Source organism: Mauremys mutica, chromosome 1, assembly GCF_020497125.1.
Source record: "Mauremys mutica isolate MM-2020 ecotype Southern chromosome 1, ASM2049712v1, whole genome shotgun sequence".
Taxonomy (NCBI): domain Eukaryota; kingdom Metazoa; phylum Chordata; order Testudines; family Geoemydidae; genus Mauremys; species Mauremys mutica.
Window position 1 is genome coordinate 137720407 of NC_059072.1, and position 20927 is coordinate 137741333.

The 20927-nt window shown below is 43.8% G+C and overlaps 1 protein-coding gene across 5 annotated transcripts in view; it reads left to right on the forward strand.

Moving 5' to 3' along the window:
* Positions 1-2076: 2076 nt before the first annotated feature.
* The window catches only part of RIMKLB (ribosomal modification protein rimK like family member B), a 96322-nt gene continuing 77471 nt past the window's right edge, over positions 2077-20927 (forward strand). For 3 of the 5 annotated variants that reach the window (XR_006575113.1, XR_006575116.1, XR_006575114.1), the window contains exons 1-3: positions 2083-2552; positions 3509-4017; positions 10634-10856. Coding sequence is in view for 2 of the 5 variants with exons in the window: in XM_044997985.1 (XP_044853920.1) it covers positions 10682-10856 (175 nt within the window). In the remaining 3 variants the exon portion in view is untranslated. Of the gene's footprint in view, positions 2553-3508; positions 4018-4729; positions 4801-10633; positions 10857-20927 lie in introns of all 5 variants that reach the window. The other 2 variants (XM_044997985.1, XM_044997977.1) reach the window with 2 other exon arrangements.

Consider the following 20927-nt stretch of genomic DNA (forward strand, 5'->3'; position numbering starts at 1 on the left):
GAAAATGGGCCCATTGTGCCACAGAGTACATCGGGGTTTTTTTGCATGGAATATGCATGACACACCCATATCCAGGCGATGTCTGCGGCTTCAGGATTCACAGCTGGACTGGCTCTGGGCGTGTCATATGTGCTGATGGTACATGGAATGGGTTTTTCATCCATGGGGACATAGACAGCATCAGTCATTCACGTGGAAGAGCAGGGCACTTGCTTGAGATGGGTCTATCACATGCTTGGGAGGGGGAGAGAAGCAGGTTGGGCATGTTACATGCATGGTAGTGTGGCTGTTTGGGTGTATCACACATTGGGGACAAGGCATTGAGATAGGTATGTCACATTTGTGAATGCTAGAGATGGCAGGTTATGTGTGTTACATCTTTGGTGGAGCCAGGCAGGGATTGGGCATACTTGAGAAGGCACAAGTTGAGAGTATTACACATGCAGGCTGGTGGGTTGGGAATGTCACACATGAGAGCAAAGGGCGGTAAGTTGGGCACATCAGATGTGTGGTGATGAAGGTCTGCCATCTGGATATGTCACATGCAATGGTGTCCAGAGGTAGGTTGGTAGGAATGTTATCTCTGTGAGAATGTGGGGCCGTGGGACGGGTGTGCGTGTCATGGTTTTGATAGTGTGTTAGATGTTAGACACGAGTGGCCAGTTAAGTGTATCATATACTCATTGTGATGCAGTGCAGTGTATTGGATGTTTCAGATGTGAGGCAGCATGGAACAGCTAATGTTTTGGGCATGTCACACATGTGAAGGGAATGGAGGGCAGCATTTGTGTATTGGATGCATCACACATGGGATAAAAGGTATAAAGGAGGGATGATACATTTGTATGGATGGGCCTGGGACAGCATGTTGGGAGTATAGGTTGGTGCGAGTGGGAGTGCATGGGATAACAGACGATGCGTTAGGTGTGTCATGTGATGGCAAAAGGTATCTGGTGTGTTTATGTTTGGGGATATGGGTCAGGACAGTCAGTATGTTAGGTGTGTTGTATGTATAGTGCATATAGGGCAGACAATTAGGTGTATCACAAGTGTGGGTATGAGGGGAAGCATGAGAGGCATCACACATATTGATGGGCAAAGGGTTGGCTGCTGTGTTGGGTGTGTCAGAACCATTTATTGCCAACAGTATTACTGTCTGACACATGGGGGAAGTGGGATGGGGTCAGTGTGTCACGCTCATGTCACCCAGTCTGGGTATGTGGTGGCAGGTGTATTGGGTATGTCACTCACATACGGGTAAAGGTGAGTGTGTGTGTGTCATGTCAGGGCAGCAGGATGGGTGTCTCACACTTGTGTTGGCCATGCGTGTTGGTGGGCTGGGAGTGCCCAGCACTCAGGGCAGTGGGATTAGTGTGTCAGGGGGACAAGAGTGTCACACGCACTTTAGCCACGTGTCTCGGTTGAGTTGGGTCAGGCGTGTCCCACATGTGCAGGGCGTGCAGGGTAGCATGTCACACACACTTAGCCTGGCGCCTCACACTCAGAACAGGCCTGTGACGGACAAGCGGGGTGACCACCAATACCATGGGGCTACTCTGGGTTTGCAGCTGGTGCGAGGAGAGGGGAGGGGCAGGAGTGGGCACGGCACAGAGTGACGGTTATTCGCGCCCCCGGCTCTGTTGCCCTGGCGCACTTTGGCGCGTGGGCTGTTTGAGGGAGCGCGGGCTAGAGGAGGGGGGCGGGCCCCTCTGCGCGTTTCGCGCAACCTGAGGCAGCAGCAAGTCGCTGCTGCGCCGGAGGCGGGAGGGGGATTCTGCCCAGTGCGCGTGCTCGCCCGGCGGCCACCCCTTTCGTATGTCAGCGCTCGGGGCCTCGCGCACGCCCCCGGGCTGGCTCAGTCGGGCGGCAGCAGGCGCAGGAGGCGGCGGCGGCGGCTCTGCGAGTGGAGCATCCGCAGCAAGGGGAGGGGGGCGCAGCAGGGAACAGCCGAGTCCGGGCTGCCTCCTCTCCCCGTCAGAGGGGGCGGGAGCCAGGGGAGGGGGCCGAGGGCAGGGGCGACCGTCACCCCCTCATCCAGCGTCGCCGAGCGACTCCTGCTCGCGGGGGGCGGGGGGAGTCTCCAGTGGGCCCCCTCCAGCCGCCCGGCCCCCGCGCCGCCCCCCAGCCCGGAGTGCGGGCTGGGCCGGGGGGCTCTTGGCGGGCGGTTATTGTTTTCAGCCCGGTTTCAGCGGGTGTGAAGGCCAGGGGCGTGTGTGGCGGGGAGCTCAACTGCTGACCAGATGGGGGACGTTTGAGGGGGTTGATTAGCTGCCCTAATTAGCATGAATAATTGGGGGGGCTGCCGTGGATAGCTATTGCTGGGGGCATGGTCGGGAGCCTCCTTTCCTGTGGGTGGGTTAATTAGTGGCCAATTTTCTCGGGATTATCTCTCTTGTCTCGCCACCCCCCCCTGGTTTCCACTGGTTTAGTTGGGTCCCATATGTATATTTTACACTGTCCCTGGCGGAGAAGGGGAGAATTTTAAACCCTCCATCCCCAACTTTCTAACCATCTCACACACTCCTGCCCGGGAGGACTGAAGCAGCGGCCAGGTTTGTGTCTTTAAAAAACACACGTTTCTTCTGGCTTGAATTTGAAATCGTGCTGTGTCCTTCACCCCAGACTCATGTCTGCTGTGATAATTCCGTATCTGTGTGGTATTTATTTGTGTACTTTAATATCTGCATTTACACACTCGTGCTTGCGGGCGTCTGTGTATCTTCACATGCACCAACGTGTAAACAGATATTAAAACCTTTTTGGACATAAAGATATGCAAAAATCGGGGGTGTTTTAGTATGGTTTTAATATGTTTGTATTGTATCACATACTCCTAACAAAACCCTTTTAACTGGGTTTCTTTTTCTCTTTTGTTGCCTTTTTGATTTTTAAAAGGATAATTGTATATTGTTAACTTCTGCGATCAGGCATTTATGATATATAGTGCCAAGGACGACCAAAGTGCTGTACAATCATTAATTTTATAATAATTAAATGTATTACATCATGGAAGCAAACACCTTTTAGAAATGGATTTTATCTTTTGGTTATTTGCTTCTGTTTAGAAACCACTGGGCTTTAGGGGGCTGTGATTTCATTCACATGAGCATGCTTCTGACCTTAACCGTGGTTCTGTTAATCTCATTTTTGTCTTGACTGGGTTCACAATGTGATATTTAAAGTGTGTAGAATAAAATTTTATTCTTTTAAAGCATAGAATTTTCTGCCTGTATTAAGATACAGAGATTGACTTATCTGTATTAAACACACATTTGCCCAAGTGTAACGTCTTTTAAGACTTTTTCCTTTTAAGACTTCTAATTTAATATATTTTATGTAAATTATTTTGTTTTACTTACAGTCCCCCCCCCAAATTATATCCATCTGATTTTTGCTCTGCTTTTTCTTAGTGTCTTGTGTGTCTCATTCTCTTTTCTCCAGGTTGCAATCTCATTCCCTGTTTAATAGGTTGGGGTTTTTAATGTCTAATATGTCTTTCTTTCCGTAGGTGTTGGTGATTCCAGACTCAGACAGTTAGGGGTTCAGTTCTGAGGAAGCAGAGACTCGAGGGGCTTATTGGATTGAATCTATTTTGCGCAGGCTGCCACAGCTCTACATCAGTATCCTCACTTCTCTTCCCCACCCTCCTCTCCCCCGAGGGGGGGGAGGAGCTGGGAATCACTTCTAATATCCCCCACCCCCTTCCCCAACACACCTTGGTCCCTGGGGGCACAAGCCAGGCATCACCCATTGTAGTACCAGGAGAACATAATCCTCATCGCTCCTTTCCTGGCCTTGGGGGCTCCAGCAGGACTCTGCTCCCTCCCTTGGAGTGCAGATCAGAGAGGCCCTGAAAGGACTTCATTAGCACCCTCTTCTCAGGGGGCACCAAGGGTACCAGCAAGCCTTCATCTCACTGAGAGAGCCAGGACTGAAGCACCAGTTACTGGGGGCACTGAAAGAATCACCCGTCTTTGACATCCCTTCATCTCTTACCCCTTGCTCTCCAAGCCTCTGGTAAGTCATACCACATTCATTCATTCAATGCTTTTTTTCCCCTCCCCCACTGCTACAAGAGAGGCATGCACAGAGATTGAGAGCAGAGTGGGGGAAGGGATCTGAGAGAAGTGGCTATGTACATGGATCAGGAAAGCGGGGTTTATATCACACACCCACTCTGCGGGAGAGGGGGGATAAGGACAGAGGCATGCTGGCCTCAGAGAAAGCAATGGGGAATTTATACATTTATGTGCACACTAGAGAGGAGTGTAATAGCTGAGTCTGAGAGAAAGAAGATGGATGTAACATGTTTACAGATCAAGTGGTGGGGGGAGTTAATGTTGACCAATATCAACTTTGTGAGGCAGGGGAATAGATTCCTCACTGGAGATCAGAAACTGGGATGTATGGGTGAAGAATGTTATCACCTACTTGCAAGCCTGGAGAGATGAGGAAAGAAAAGGGGCGGGGATGTCTGTGTCTGAGGGGGATTGTGGAGAAGGGCTGCTGGTATCTTTAAGATTACTCAGTTGAAGGGAAGAGATTGAGCAGATAAAAGTAGTATGGGATTCAGTCAGAGGATCCATTTGAGTATTTGCCTATCTGCAGGAGAGGGCATACTGGGAAGGAATTGGGGGAGGGGGTGCAGAAGGAAGATGATTTTATTTTTTACCCTTCTGCAGTCTGTTTACCAATATGCTTAACATATTCCTTCCTCCCTTGACTGCAGTGGTCTCTACAAATATCCAAAGGGGATGGCGAAGAGGGGTGTGTGAATACAGTGCTTATGCTTTCAAAGAGGTGTGCTTTGGATTCACCTGCCTGCAGTGATTTTAAATTGTATAATGTGTGTATGGGGAAGGCAGATGACATGCAGGAGTGATGGACAGATTGCACTGCTGCTGTTACCATAGCCTTTATTTTTTTTCTGATTCCATTGTTTTTGTAGTCTTTTGTTCTCTCTAAAGCCCTTGAAACAGTCATGTTTGTACATGACGTTCTTATAAAAACTACAACCAATTCTTATTTTTGTAATAAAGGGACTCTACTACTTGTGGTTGTCCCTGGGCATTCCTGTTTAGCTGTAGTGACAGGAGAGAGGGTTGCATTTTTTTTAATTTTATTTTTAAGTAATGGTCAAAAGCTTTCTTTTTAATAGGTCCTTATCTGTATATATCTCTCTTATTGGATATACTCTTGATACATAACTATTTCTGTAATTTTTTTCTTAGGCACTGATTACCTTGGTATCTATGTACAGAAGGCAGAATTAGCTGCGTTTTGTACTTCAGTTTAAAATTGTTTTTGATAGTGTTCTCTTTTCAGCATGACATAAGGAGCAGTTCTGGTTCCGTAATGTAAAATACCACTCTGCTCCCCTTGCACAATAACTGTAAAATTCAGTCAGAGTCTTTCCACCAATGTATGATGGATGGTATTTTGCTAACTGTCCCACCCTATCTTATCCCTGACAGAGTCATAATAATTCTGATCAACCATGGGCTAACCATCTTCCTTACTGCTATTTATGACAGTCTCTCAAAGGTCCTTTGCTAGTCTTGTAGCTATTGATCCCACTGTCTTAAGGTGTGGCTTCCGAAATAGAGTTGCAGAAATTGCCATTATGGAACAGGCACTTGTTCTGTTTAAAGTGTAGTCCAGCATCAGCTAATTCATGATGATTTTGTGGAAAGTAAAATACCCTTCCTTTCCCCAATAATATTCCAACGAGAGCATAGGTGCTTTGTTACAAATCATAAACAAGAGTGCAATGCTGTACATAGTAAAGGGCGGTGAGTGATTTTTTTTCCTGATTACCTCCTCCTCGGGATGATCAGATTTTTTTTTCCCCCCATTATTGATTAACATTGTATATCTCAAATCTGAGCTGGCAGGGATCAAACAGACCTGGAGATCTATTAAAAATTAGATTCTGCTCTCCAGTTATTAACTCTGGAGTTGCTTTGGATACATCATGATGTAACTGAGACCAGGATCTAACCCAAAGACTAGAAAAGAGTTAACGAGAGAGATTGTCTCCAATATCTTGTGCCCCAGACCATTCTGTAATCAGTAGGAATATACCGTAACCGCAGATCACAAGCCAGATAATTGAGGCTAAATGACATGGAGTCCTAATGTTGTGAAACATCTGGAATTTCATTCAGCTTTCCTGGAGGGAAGAAATTAAGTGTGGCTTTTTTTAATGCAGCAGCTCTTGTGACAATGGCACTTTGAGGAAAAGGGCTATGGAACAGTTTACTACTTCACTTAGACGACTGATTCTAATTCAGCCATTTGTCAGTAATACCTAAAGGAGTTACTAGTTTGACAGTTGTTCAGTTTGCACAATATAAAATGAGATGTTGGATTCTCATCTTCTAAAGGAAAACTCTTCACATAAAAACAAACAAACAAAAAAACCCACAATTGTCCCGTTTGTTGGCTGTCACTAGTCTGGAGACAAGGAATGAGTGGTCCATGGAGATTGAACTCCCCTCTTGCTCATGGAAGTACTTCCTTATGTGCAGGGCAAGGGTGTATTGGTGGGGATAGGAAGCTTTTGCCGTACCTGTTCTGAGTGTAAACAGAGGACTTCGGGTTTCTAGGACCTAAAGACAGCCAGTCTGATCTGCCTACTTTCCCTTCATGCTTAGTGAATAAAATCTTATATGATTTGAGGCAGAATAGGTGTCTTCCACTAGACTGTTGCAGGGAACAAGATAACAACCAGGGCATGTTTACATAGCAATTAAATGCCTGCGATACAGCCTTTGGTCTTTTATTCCAATATAGAGATGTACCCTGAGGAAGACTGCAAATGAAGAGAAAAGGAGCTGGTATGGAGATGCTAGAGTGTAACCTAGCATCAGCAGTACTGCAGTACTAGAGCTAAAAGTTGAGATGGCACTTCCATTCCATCCATAATCAAGTCACTGGAGGGTTTGTGACTGATTTAATCTCTGAAGCAGATGCAATCCGTGATTGCAGGGGTAGTCTGACATTCATTTAGCTGTTGTCCTTGATGGTTTTTTTTGTTGTCGCTTTTGATCAGGTAAGCGGGTTGAGCACCTGCTGAGAGATTGTTCCCAGTTTGGCCATTGTGGCTTTTAGTGCAAAGGCTTTTCAGCCACTTCTGATCTCTGAAGATGTTTAAACATCTCCTGTTTCCCCTTCCCCCTCATGCATGCATGTTTTGGATTTGGTATTCCCATAGACACTGCGGAAAATGTTTAACGCACACCCAGCATTGTCTCGGGCTGTGTGTCTGTTAGATCCAGGGGGGTGGGGTTAGTTTCTGGGGAGGAGTTCTGGAAGGCATATCCTACTTAAAAGCTGATGCTGCATGTAGCTGTCTGAAGCTTGGTCTACACTAGTAACTTATGTCAGTGTATAACTGTATTGCTCAGGGGAGTGGATTTTTCACAGTTATATGCAATTATAGTGGCCTAGTTCCTGGTATAGACAATGCTATATTGATGAGATCGCTTCTCCCCTCAACATAGCTGCTGCCTCTCTGTGAGGTGGATTTCCTACACTGATGGGAGAAGCTCTCCCATTGGTGTAGGTAGCTTCTTCACTGAATCACTACAGCAGTGAAGCTGCATTAGTGCAGCATAGCTGCGTCGGTGATGCTGCAGCCTTTTAAATGTAGACAAGCTCTGAGGCACGTTTTCCTCAGAATATTTTTGAGAATATGGGCAGGACCCTTCAGATGCTGGCCTTAATAGAACAAATTATAATATTTTCAGTGTGTCCCTAATAACAAATTTTGACTGAGTGAAGAGTTCTAATGAGAGCTTGAAGCTGAATAGTCCAGACTGTCTTTCTGATCAGAATGCTAAAATAATGGTGATAAGATATCTTTACAACCCTGCCTGGCCTACTTAGGATGTGAAAGAGGTGGTGATCATGTGGTATAGTGCTAGCAGAGCAGAGGACTGGGAGCTAGGATTTGTAAGTTCTGTTTCCCATCTCTGCTGGTGAATTGCTTTCTGGCCTTAGGCAAGCCACTTAACTTCTATGTCCCAGTCAGTAAAGTGGGGCTATGTTCTGCCTACCTTACAAGGATATGAGTCTTAATGTTTATACATTTTATAAACCACTTTGAGATCTTCAGATGAAAGATAGTGTAGAAGGAGAAAGTATTATTTCTAGAAAGGCTGATCTATATTTGTGTAAACAATACTGCAAACTATAAGACATTTCTGATGTGAACATCATCTTAATGTATAAGTGACAGTATCTAGATGGCTTTTCTTCTTCCTGGTCATGCTGCAGCTCTGCATGAGAGCTTCTTCAGGGTTTTTTTTTCTCTGCCAGCTTCAGCCTTTTTGAGAAAGAAAGAAAGCTGAAATAATCAGGAAAGAGTTGGCTGAGTGTCTGCAGCTTTCAAGGGTGGAAGGGGTGTTAGGTTGGGAAGAAGAGATTTGAGAAAGGGGAAGTGCAGGGAAGAGATTCATCTTGGCAGAGGAGCTGAGGGGCACATTGGTGGCAAGAAGGAGTAGGAAACAAGCACAGGTGAGAGAACTTGACACTGGTTTTGATACTGGGGCAAGGGGATGAGACATAGGACATATCTATGTAGGGAAAAAGAATGAAGTAGCTGGTGCATGTTAGATATTCTGTACTAACTTACTACGTGGACACTCTCACTGCACGAAGTGTTTTTGTGCATGTTAGTGTAATGCACTTTGGAAGTGTACTAAGCTAAACTGCCTGGGAGCACTCTTAGTGTGCAGTAAGTGTGTCCACATGAGGAATTAGTGTGGGAGTAACAAGTGCACTTTAAATTCACACCCTAGCTTAGCGTGCACTAACTTCCCTGTCTAGACAAGTCCATTGAAACACATGCTGAAGATCTGTAATGGCTTCTGATTGACATGGTCTTAAAAATCAAAACATTTGTCTGTTGTATTCTTTACACACTTAATGCTCTATGGCTGGATTTAAAACGAGATGGGTCTGCATTTCTAATGGACATTGCATGCTTTTGAGGAGAGAGACAGTAAGTAGTCGGTTTCTGTCTGTTGATAGTAAGGAGATGTTTGTAGGGAGCAGAAAGGAGGATAAATTGACTAGAAACCTTCTGAACTTGGCTTTTCCTTTGTTCTTATGTTCTGCTATTTCTGAACTAAGCACTGGAAGAGGATATATAGTTAAGTTCGTTGCCAGCAGAGCTTCAGTAACCTGCTAGCCATAGAAGGAAACCGCAACCTACTTCCTAGAGGCTAATATGAAAGATGAAGTAGGGCAGGGTTGGGGAATTGTGAGCCAGTGAGGCCCAGGCATAAGCCCAGACTTCCCCTGCCCCTTGCCACCTTTTGGTGCCTGGAAGAAGAAATTATTGTTACTGGGATGCAGTGGACATTGCTTTGGGACTTTTATATTGTAACTTCTATCTACCAGGGGTATAAAACTTGAATCCTGCCCCCTTCACTCCAAACACCTTTTCACTGCTGGAAGGAGAAGGTGCTCCCTCTCACACTTCTGCAAGACCTTCTTGTCTGCCACAGGGGGCAGGTCTGCTGCCTTACTTCCCCTCCCCCAGCAGTTGGTTTTGTCCTTTCTCCTGCACAAAGAGCTCTGGTCCTGTGATGGTGCTGCTGCTCCTGGGTTTCCAAAGCAATAGCAATATTGTGATGTTGATATGGTTCTTGACAGTTTCCTTGCTGTCCCACTGGGTTCCAAATAGAAGGTGAAGATGGCCAGTTTTAATTTCATCCTGCTGCTGGTTGGGAAAGCCTTTGAGTAGCAGCTTTACCTGTCTACACTTTGAGTGTCTACCAGTTACTGGCCACTGAAGGCTGTTTCCAGGGAAAATCTCAGCATAGGCAAGTCCTTGGGTAGATAGTACCTGTTTCAGGTCATATTCTGAAGAGTTTTCTCTCTTTTTTTGGGGCAACCATGAGAACAGGAAACTTCATATTTAAACAAACGAAAGTCCAGGTTTTTGTGAATTCTGCTGCTTACCTCATGCTTCCTCATATTAATTAAGGAAGGTTTCTTACACACCAATGGAGTGGATTTTTCAGTCTGCATATCAGTCTTTCTTGATTGCTTTACAGTTTTTAATGATGTTGGCAGGTGGTAAAAGGTCACTAGAGACTCATGTCCTCTATATAGCCAAAGCATGGGGAGCAAAAACAATGCAAATCCATACAGCCTCACTGGTCACCTGGCAGGATCATCTCCACCAACAATGTTCAAATTCAGTACTTTACAGCACTTGTGGGAATGGGTTGGAATCTGCTGATATTTTCTGTGTATGAGGAAGGATGGCCTTGTGACTAAGGAACAGAACTGGGACTCAGACCTGAGTCCTGATTCTGACACAGGCTTGGTGAATTGCCTTAGGCAGGTTACTTCATCTCTGTATGCTTCAGTTTTTCCATCAGTAAATTGGGATAAGACTGAATGTCCTCACAAGGGAGATGTGAAGCTTAATTAATGTTTATAAGACATTAATTGCGTCCTTGAGATCCTTGGATAGGACATGCTATAGAGATATTTTTTTTCCTCCCCTCTGAACCAAGGACAGAGCTGTGTGTACAGGGAAGAGGTTTGAGGGGTGGTGAGAAGCATGTGGACAGAAACGTTTGTACTATGATTTCTTATCTTCTCCCTTACCTAGAGTTCCATTAAAAGGAGATCCCAGAGGTTGCAAGACTAGTCAGACAAGATGTGCAGCTCAGTTGCTCCCAGGCTGTGGTTCTTAACAGATCGTCGTATCAGGGAAGACTACCCTCAACAGGAGATCCTGAGGGCACTCAAGGCCAAGTGCTGTGAAGAGGAACTAGACTTTCGGGCCTTGGTGATGGATGAAGTGGTACTGACCATTGAGCATGGAAACCTGGGTGAGGATGAGGTCAAAGTTGGAGTGTGGGCTGGGGAGGGGATCTGACATGCAGATTGTAATGCAGGGGTGGCTAACCTTCGTGACAATGTAGTGCACATATGCCAGGATCAGGACACCTAATCTAAATTAATATTTCATATAAATGCATTGCTCTTGGGTACTTGATCATCAAATAGAAATTGTTGACTGGCAGTTGGATAAGCTTTGTTCTCCCTCTGCTGAATGAGGGGAGCAAGTCTGTTTTAGAGCCATGGGGTCATGCTTTGGCAACCCAGCCTTACTGTATGAGGGGGTTCTCTCCAAGAGACAATAATGAACTAATACAAGGTTAACTACCTCCAGGATTGCTGGGTTAAAGAGAATTGACTTCATTTAATTTTGTGTGGGCTTTGTAAGTTGATTACTTGTGTTTAGGGGAAGCTGTGAGGGTAACACATCAATATCTCTCTGCAGGTTGGATTCTGAACTCAGCCTAGATAGCCAAACAAGCAAGCAAACTGAAAGGGAATTTCAGAGAAGAGTAATATGAGTAGTCATGGGGTTGGAAGGATTGATTTATATTGCGATTAAAATAGTTGAATATCTCTAGCTTAATTAAAAGATGACTAAAGTGTGTCCTCTTCAGATATGATGAGTGTAAACACCAAAATGAAAAGGTATCTGGAAGAAGTAGTGAGTGGTCAGGAAATAAAATTTCAACAATGCACAGCTATTTAGGTTAGTCAAGACTGAGGAAGACAGGACTTAAAAAACAAAAAAAATTAGGTGAGTGGATGAAATTCAGTGTTGACAAATGTGAAGTAATGCACATCAAAATAATTTGAACTACTGCTACACCTTAGTGGGTTCTGAATTAGCTGTAACACTTTGGGGAAAAGTTGTTGTTGGTGTTGTGGACAATCAATGAATACCTCTTCCATAGTGATCAAAAGGAAAACAAGATGTTAGGATGTATAAGGAATGGGTTGTAAAATAATATCGAAAATACAATGCCACTATTACAAGAGGAGCAATAGTGACACTTACGTAAAGTTGTCCAGGAGTTCCCATTATCAAAATCTTTCCAACCTTTAAGATTTCCAATGCTCCAAGATTCGTATGAGGAATGTGAAAGTTGTCAAGGAGATGGTCCTGTGGTCAAAGAGGTGTTTTGTGTTTTCCCCATGAAGTCTGTTCAGATTTGGCAGTTTTAAGTTGTTGATTAACATGTTATGAAAGCTGTGTTACTCCACAGCATTTATGAGAGTCTTACTGCTAAAATTTCAGAACGTTCTATCTCCACTGAGCATGCTTCTCCACTGTCTCTGTGCCGGGCTAAGGCAACTACACAGAACCATAGACACAGCTGCTGGGAAGGATGGACAGAGTGGGAAACATGTTCTGTCCCCCACTTTTTAACATTTTTACTTTGTTTTTCCTTGGTGATGCAAAATACCCTAAATAAGATTTTTATTTGTTTAAAGGAGTGGTATAAAATGTGCTGGAAGGGTGGGAAGAGAAATTTTCTTAGGGCTTGTATGTCTAGCCTTCCTCTTCCTTTCTCCTCATTTTTGTCTTTTGCTGAACCACATTCTCCCTCCTGGTCGTCTCTTCCTCCTGCCTTGCAGGCTTTTTCCCTCCCTGTGGTTGCACCTATATACAGAACCAAATCTCCAGATGGGACACAGGCAAAATTAATCTGTTGTCTTCCACTGTTGCTTTTGCCTCTTTCTATCCATCCCCATCAAAATACCTTTTGGCTTAGGGGAAGGTGCACTGGAATAGATCCAGTATAAATGTATTCTGTCCTCATCTCTTATACCAACTGGTGTACAGGGTTGTGAAGGGCACAGAACTATTATTGAACAAGGCATCATACTCCACTAAGAAGCTACAGAAGGTCACTCTGGCAGCCTGGAATGGAATCCACATCTTTAATATGGCAAACCCAAGCTCATTCATTTTATCTCACTGCCTCTGAGAAAGAATCTGCCAGTGCTGTGTGCCTAACTACACTATCTGTAAAATGGGGCAACTCTATATCCTAGTAAAGAGGAGAGGATAGAAGTGTACAGGTAGGAGTTGAAGAGAGAGTGTCAAATGAGAGTCCTATTCAATTAGATTACATGAAAGCAGGCAACTAAATATATACAAATTTTGTAAGTGCTCATATACAACTGCTAGAAGTACAAATATTCACCTAGGTGAACTTGAGCGCCTGGTGTTAAATGAGGCTATTGATATAATAGGCACCATAGAAACTTGGCGGAATGATGATATCAATGGGACATGGACATGGTAATACCGGTAAAATGTATAAGAATGACAGAAGAGGTTGTGCAGGTGGGGGAATAGGACTATATGTGAAAGAAAGCATAGTCAAATATAGTAAAAATCTTAAATTATACCATAGAATCTCTATGGATAGAAATTCCATGCTTTAATAATAAGAGTATAGCAGTAGAAATATACTACTGACCAAGATGGTGATGGTAATTGTGAAATGCTCAGGGAGAATGGAGAGGTTACAAAAATAGAAAACTCAATAATGGGGATTTCAACTATTATCCTATTGACTGGGTACATGCCACCTCACAATGGATGCAGAGATAACATTTCTGGATACCATTAATGACTGCTTCTTGAAACAGCTAATCTTGAAACCCACAAGGAGTGGGGAAGCAATTCTTGATTTAGTCCTGAGTGGCGCACACGATCTGATCCAAGAGGTGAATGTAGCTGAACTGCTCAGTACTTGCGACCATAATGTAATTAAATTTAACATCTTTGTTGGGGAGAAAATACCAGAGAAGGCTACCAAAGTATCATTTAACTTCAAAAAGGGGAACTACACAAAAATGAGGAAGGTCGTTAAATGGAAATTAAAAGGAACAGTCACAAGAGTGAAATACCTGCAAGTTTCATGGAAACTTATTAAAAACACCGTAATAGAGGCTCAGATTAAATGTATACCCCAAAATAATAATTAAAAAAATAGTAAGAGGGTTTAAAAAAAAGGCCACCATGACTAAACAGTAGAGTAAAAGAATTGGGGCAAAAAGGTGTTCTTTAAAAATTGGAAGTAAAATCTTACTGAGGAAGATAGAAATGAGAGGGCAAGGAAGAAGAGAAGAGCAGCTAGCCTTATAAGAAGAGGGAAAGAGTCAATGGAGATAACACCAAACATGAGCCCCAGGAGGATACGGGATGGGTTGCGGAGGATTGCAAGGGTGAATAGGAATCGAGAGGACTTGCAGCCAGAGGGAACGGGATAGACTGGAGAATCGCACCGTCACCAGGAAAAGGCAGGTCTACGTGATTGGAGACTCCTTACTGAGAAGAATAGACAAGCCTATACCCAGAGCTGATCCAGAGAATAGAAGGGTGTGCTGTCTGCTCGGTGGTAAGATACGGGATGTGGCTGAAGAGGATCCTGATGGAAGCGGGAAAGAATCCTGATGGTTGTCCTTCATGTGGGAACAAATGATATGGCTAGATTCTCGCTGGAACGTGTCAAGGGAGACTGCCAGGCTGGGGAAGACGCTTAAGAAAAATCGAGGCTCAGGTGATCTTCAGTGGGATTCTGCCTGTTCCTAGAGAAGGGCAACAAAGGTGCGACAAGATTATGACAATCAACAGATGGCTCAGGCAGTGGTGCTATAAGGAGGGCTTTGGGATGTATGGCCACTGGGAGGCATTCATGGACAGAGGACTGTTCTCTCGGGATGGACTTCACCTGAGTAGGGAGGGAAATAGCCTTCTAGGATGGAGGCTGGCACAACCGATTAAGAGAGCTTTAAACTAGGAATTGAGGGGAGATGGTTGGGAGATGTCCAGGTAATCTCCACGCCAGATTTTAACATTGAGAGGGAAGAAAATGAAGAAAGGATACAGCATTGGGTAGGAGAATGGACATAAGGAGGAAGGGTAGTGTAGATATCAGTCTAATAGGTGATACTGGTGGTAAAATGTCTGGGCCTAATCTGGTAAAGAATGTGAGTGAAGCCAAACAGCAAGAATTAAGATGTTTGTACACCAATGCGAGGAGCCTAGGTAACAAAATGGAGGAACTAGAGTTACTGGTGCAGGAAGTGAAACTGGATATTATAGGGATAACAGAAACATGGTGGAATAGTAGTCATGACTGGAGTACAGGTATTGAAGGCTATGTGCTGTTTAGGAAAGACAGAAATAAAGGCAAAGGTGGTGGAGTAGCATTGTATATCAATGATGAGATAGACTGTAAAGAAATAAGAAGGGATGGAATGGATAAGACAGAGTCTGTCTGGCAAAAATCACATTGGGGAAGAAAGCTACTAGAGCCTCCCCTGAGATAGCATTTGGGGTGTGCTGTAGACCACCGGGATCTGATTTAGATATGGATAGAGACTTTTAAAATGTTTTTAATGAAGTAAATACTAATAGGAATTGTGAGATCATGGGAGACTTTAACTTCCCAGATATAGACTGGAAGACAAGTGCTAGTAATAATAGGGCTCAGATTTTCCTAGATGTGATAGCTGATGGATTTCTTCACCAAGTAGTTGCTGAACCAACAAGAGGGGATGCCATTTTAGATTTGGTTTTGGTGAGTAGTGAGGACCTCATAGACGAAATGGTTTTAGGGGACAACCTTGGTTCGAGCAATTATAGGATATCAAGGTTGGAAGGGACCTCAGGAGGTCATGTAGTCCAACCCCCTGCTCAAAACAGGACCAATCCCCATACAGATTTTTACCCCAATTCCCTAAATGGCCCCCTCAAGGATTGAACTCTCAACCCTGGGTTTAGCAGGCCAATGCTCAAACCACTGAGCTATCCCACCCCCAATGAGGTGAGCTAATTCAGTTTAAACTAAATGGAAGGATAAACAAAAAACTATCAGAAACCCGCATCCCAAGAAAGGGGAAAAAAATCATAGGCAGGAGTTGTAGACCAAGCTGGATGAGCAAGCATCTCAGAGAGGTGATTAAGAAAAAGCCTACAAGGAGTAGAAGATGGGAGTGATCAGCAAGGAAAGCTACCTTATTGAGGTCAGAACATGTAGGATAAAGTGAGAAAGGCCAAAAGCCATGTAGAGTTGGACCTTGCAAAGGGAATTAAAACCAATAGTAAAAGGTTTATAAATAAATAGCCATATAAATAAAAAGAAAACAGAAAGAAGTGGGACCACTAAACAGTGAGGATGGAGTGGAGGTTAAGGATAATCTAGGCATGGCCCAATATCTAAACAAATACTTTGCCTCAATCTTTAATGAGGAGCTTGGGGATAATGGTAGGATGACAAATGGGAATGAGGATATGGAGGTAGATATTACCACATCCGAGGTAGAAGCCAGACTCGAACAGCTTAATGGGACTAAATCAGGAGGCCCAGATAATCTTCATCCAAGAATATTAAAGGAACTGGCACATGAAATTGCAAGCCCATTAGCAAGAATTTTTAATGAATCTGTAAACTCAGGGGTTGTATCATATGACTGGAAAATTGCTAACATAGTTCCTACCTTTAAGAAAGGGGAAAAAAAAGTGATCCGGGCAACTACAGGCCTGTTAGTTTGACATCTGTAGTATGCAAGGTCTTGGAAAAAATTTTGAAGGAGAAAGTAGTTAAGGACAGTGAGGTCAACAGTAATTGGGACAAATTACAACATGGTTTTACAAAAGGTAGATCGTGCCAAACCAACCTGATCTCCTTCTTTGAGAAGGTACCAGATTTTTTAGACAAAGGAAACGCAGTGGATCTAATTTACCTGGATATCAGTAAGGCATTCGATACGGTTCCACATGAGGATTTATTAACTAAATTGGAAAAGATGGGGATCAATATGAAAATTGAAAGGTGGATAAGGAACTGGTTAAAGGGGAGACTACAAAGAGTCGTACTGAAAGGTGAACTGTCAGGCTGGAGGGAGGTTACTAGTGGAATTTCTCAGGCATCAGTTTTGGGACCAATCTTATTTAATCTTTCTATTAGTGGGCAGAAAGTGGGAATGTGCTAATAAAGTTTGCGGATGACACAAAGATGGTATTGCCAATACAGAGAAGGACTGGGATGTCATACAGGATGATCTGGATGACCTCGTAAACTGGAGTAATAGGATGAAATTTAATAGTGAAAAGTGCAAGGTCATGCATTTAGGGATTAATAACAAGAATTATTGTTATAAGCTGGGGACGCATCAGTTGGAAGTAATAGGAGGAGGAGAAGGACCTTGGAATATTGGTTGATCACAGGATGACTATGAGCCGCCAATGTGATATGGCCGTGAAAAAAGCTAATGCGGTCTTGGGATGCATCTGGCGAGGTATTTCCAGTAGAGAGGAGGTGTTAATACCGTTATATGAGGCACTGGTGAGACCTCATCTGGAATAATGTGTGCAGTTCTGGTCTCCCATGTTGAAGAAGGATGAATTCAAACTGGAACAGGTACAGAGAAGGGCTACAAGGATTCAAGGAATGGAAAACCTGTCTTATGAAAGGAGACTCAAAGAGCTTGGCTTGTTTAGTCTAACCAAAAGAAGGCTGAGGGGAGATATGATTACTCTCTACCAATATATCAGAGGAATAAATACCAGGGAGGGAGAGGAGTTATTTAAGCTCAGTACCAATGTGGACACAAGAACAAATGGATATAAACTGCTCATCAGGAAGTTTAGACTTGAAATTAGACACAGGTTTCTAACCATCAGAGAAGTGAAGTTCTGGAACAGCCTTCCAAGGGGAGCAGTGGGGGCAAAAGACACATCTGGCTTCAAGACTAAGCTTGATAAGCTTATGGAGGGGATGGTATAATGAGATTGGTCTTTGACTATTAGCGGTAAATATGTCCAATGGCTTGTGATGGGATGTTAGATGGGGTGGGATCTGAGTTACTACAGAGAATTCTTTCCTCGGTGTCTGCCTGGTGAGTCTTGTCCACATGCTCAGGGGTTTAGCTGATCACCATATTTGGGGCCAGGAAGGAATTTTCCTCCAGGGCAGATTGGCAGAGGCCCTGCGGTTTTTTCACCTTCCTTTGCTGCGTGGGGCATGGGTCACTTGCTGAAAGATTCTCTGCACCTTGAAGTCTTTAAACCATGATTTGAGGACTTCAGTGGCTCACAGGTTTGATACAGGAGTGGGTGGGTGAGATTCTGTAGCCTGCATTGTGCAGGAGGTCAGACCAGATGATCATAATGGTCCCTTCTGACCTTAAAGTCTGTGATTATGTGATTCTATAAACTCTGGCATGTCAAGTTTAAAAATATAATTAGGCAAGCCAACCAAGAATTTGAAGAGTAGCTACCAAAAGACACAATTTTCTTTTTAAGTATGTCAGAAGCAGGAAACCTGTCAAACAATCAGTGGGACCCCACTGAATGATAGAGGTGCTAAAGGAGCACTCAAGGAAGACAAGACCGTTGCAGAGAAACTAAATCAATTATTTGCATTAGTCTTCTCTGCAGAGGATGTGAGGGAGATTCTTACATTGGAGCCATACAATGTAGGTGACAAATCTGAGGAACTGTCCTAGATTGAGGTGTCAATAGAGGAGGTTTTGGAACAAATTGATAAATAAAACAGTAACAGTTCACCAGGACTAGATGGTACTTACCCAAGAGTTCTGAATGGACTGAAATACAAAATTATAGAACTATTAACTGTGGTATGTAACCTATCACTTAAATCAGCCTCTGTACCAGATGACTGGAGGATAGCTAATGTAACGACAATTCTGAAAAAATGGGTACAGAGGTGATCCTGGCAATTACAAGCTGGAAAGCCTAACTTCAATACCAGGCAAATTGCTTGGAATTGTAGTAAGGAACAGAATTATCAGACACACAGGCGAACATGATATGTTGGGGAAGAGCCAATGCAGCTTTTGTAAAGCGAAATCATGCCTCACCAGTCTATTAGAATTCTTTGAGGGGGGGTCAAACAAACATGGGCAAGGGTGATCCAGTCATATTGGGGTACTTGGATTTTCAGAATGTCTTTGACAAGGGCCCTTACTAAAGGCTCTTAATCAAAGGGAGCAGTCATGGTATCAGAGGGAAGGTCCGCTCATGGATCAGTAACTGGTTAAAAGATAGGGTAGGAATAAGTGATCAGATTTTAGAATGGAGAGAGGTAAATAATGGGGTCCCCCCAGGGTCTGTACTTGGCCCAGTGCTGTTCAACATATTCATAAATGATCTGGAAAAGGGAAAAAAAGTGAAGTGGCAAAATTTGCAGATGATTCAGAATTACTCAAGATGATATCTATAGCAGACCGTGAGAGTTAGAAAGGGATTTCACAAGACTGGGTGACAAAATGATAGATGAAATTCAGTGTTGATAAATGCAAAATAATGCACATTGGAAAGCATAATCGTAACAATACATATGAAATGATGGGGTCTAAATTAGCTGTTACGACTCAGGAAAGAGATCTAGGAGTCATTGTTGACAGTTCTCTGAAAACATCCAATCAGTGTGTGGTGTCAGTCAAACTAACAATGTTAGGAACCATTTGGAAAGGGATAGGTAATGCCACTTATATGAATCCATGGTACGGCTGTACCTTGAATACTGCATGCAGTTCTGTTTTCCCTGCCACTTTGTACTTTTTCTAATTGTAATATCTTTTTTGAAAGCCAACAAAAATGATTAGGGATATGGAACAGCTTCTCTATGAGGAGAGATTAAAAAGACTGGGACTGTCAAGTTTGGAAAAGTGACGATTAAGGGAGGATGTGATAGAAATCTATAAAATCATGAGTGGCATGGAGAAAGGGAATAAGGAAGTGTTATTTACCCCCTCGTATAACACAGGAAGCAGGAGTTGTCCAATGAAATTAATAGGCATCGGGTTTAAAACTAAACAAAAGGAAGTGTTTCTTCACACAACACACAGTCAACCTGTGGATGTCATTGCCAGAGGTTGTTGGGAAGGTCAAAAGTATAACTAGGTTAAAAAAAGAATTAGATAAGTTCATGGATAGGTCCTTCAATGGCTATTAGCCAAGATGGTCAGGAACACAACCCCATGCTGTGGATGTCCATAGGCCTCTGACTGTTAGAAGCTGGGCCTGGATGACAGGGGGATAGATCACTCAATAACTGCCCGGTTCTGTTAATTGCCTCTGAAGTATCTAGCATCAGTCACTGTCAGAGGAAAAGATACTGAGCTAGATTAACCCAGTATAGCCATTCTTATGTTCTTCCTCCCTGCAGATACAATCCACTGTTTCTTCTCAAGTGACTAGTCCACAGAGGATAATGACCTACTGCTGCTGCCAGCTCATATTATTTTAGCGCAAATCATAGATGTCTATTGCAGGGCTGGAGGTGTAGGGTTCAAATGCGGCTAACAACGCATGGTGTGGGGAAGGTGATGGTTACAATTGTATTTAATGGCATTTGTTTGCATTTTTTCTTTGTTAAAAACATAAGACATTACATTTGAAAAGTCAAGAACCCACAAGTTAGGAAGTGCCAGAATTAAGGTTGCAACTTTAAAAAAAAAATTATTTCAGCATGTTATTTTGTATAATCAGTGGCACATTTTCACTCTGCTTGTGTGCAGTTGTAGTTGTCCTGTCTCAAAAATCTGGCAGAAACAGCAGAAGTTCAGAGAAAAATGATCAGCAGCAAGAAAAAACTTACATATGATGAGATTAAAAAGACTAGAACTGGTTGGGGTCAGGAAGGAATTTTCCTCCAGGGAAGATTGGCAGAGGCCCTGGGGGTTTTTAGCCTTCCTCTGCAGCGTGGGGCACGGTGTCACTTGCTGGAGGATTTTCTGCACCTTGAAGTCTTTAAACCATGATGTGAGGACTTCAGTAGCTCAGACATAGGTTAGGGATTTGATACAGGAGTGGATGGGTGAGATTCTGTGGCCTGTGTTGTGCAGGAGGTCAGACTAGACCAGGGGTCTCAAACATGCGGCCTGTGGGCCGCATGCGGCCCTCGGAGCTCTTCCCTGCGGCCCGCGGAGCTCCCCCAGTTACTTCCTGTCGCCGCCAAACTCCCCTCACCCCCGCCCCCCTCCCCGAGTTATTTTCTGTGCCTAAACTCCCCGCGCGCTGCTCCCCAATGTTTGGGGCCGGGTCTCTCCCCTGG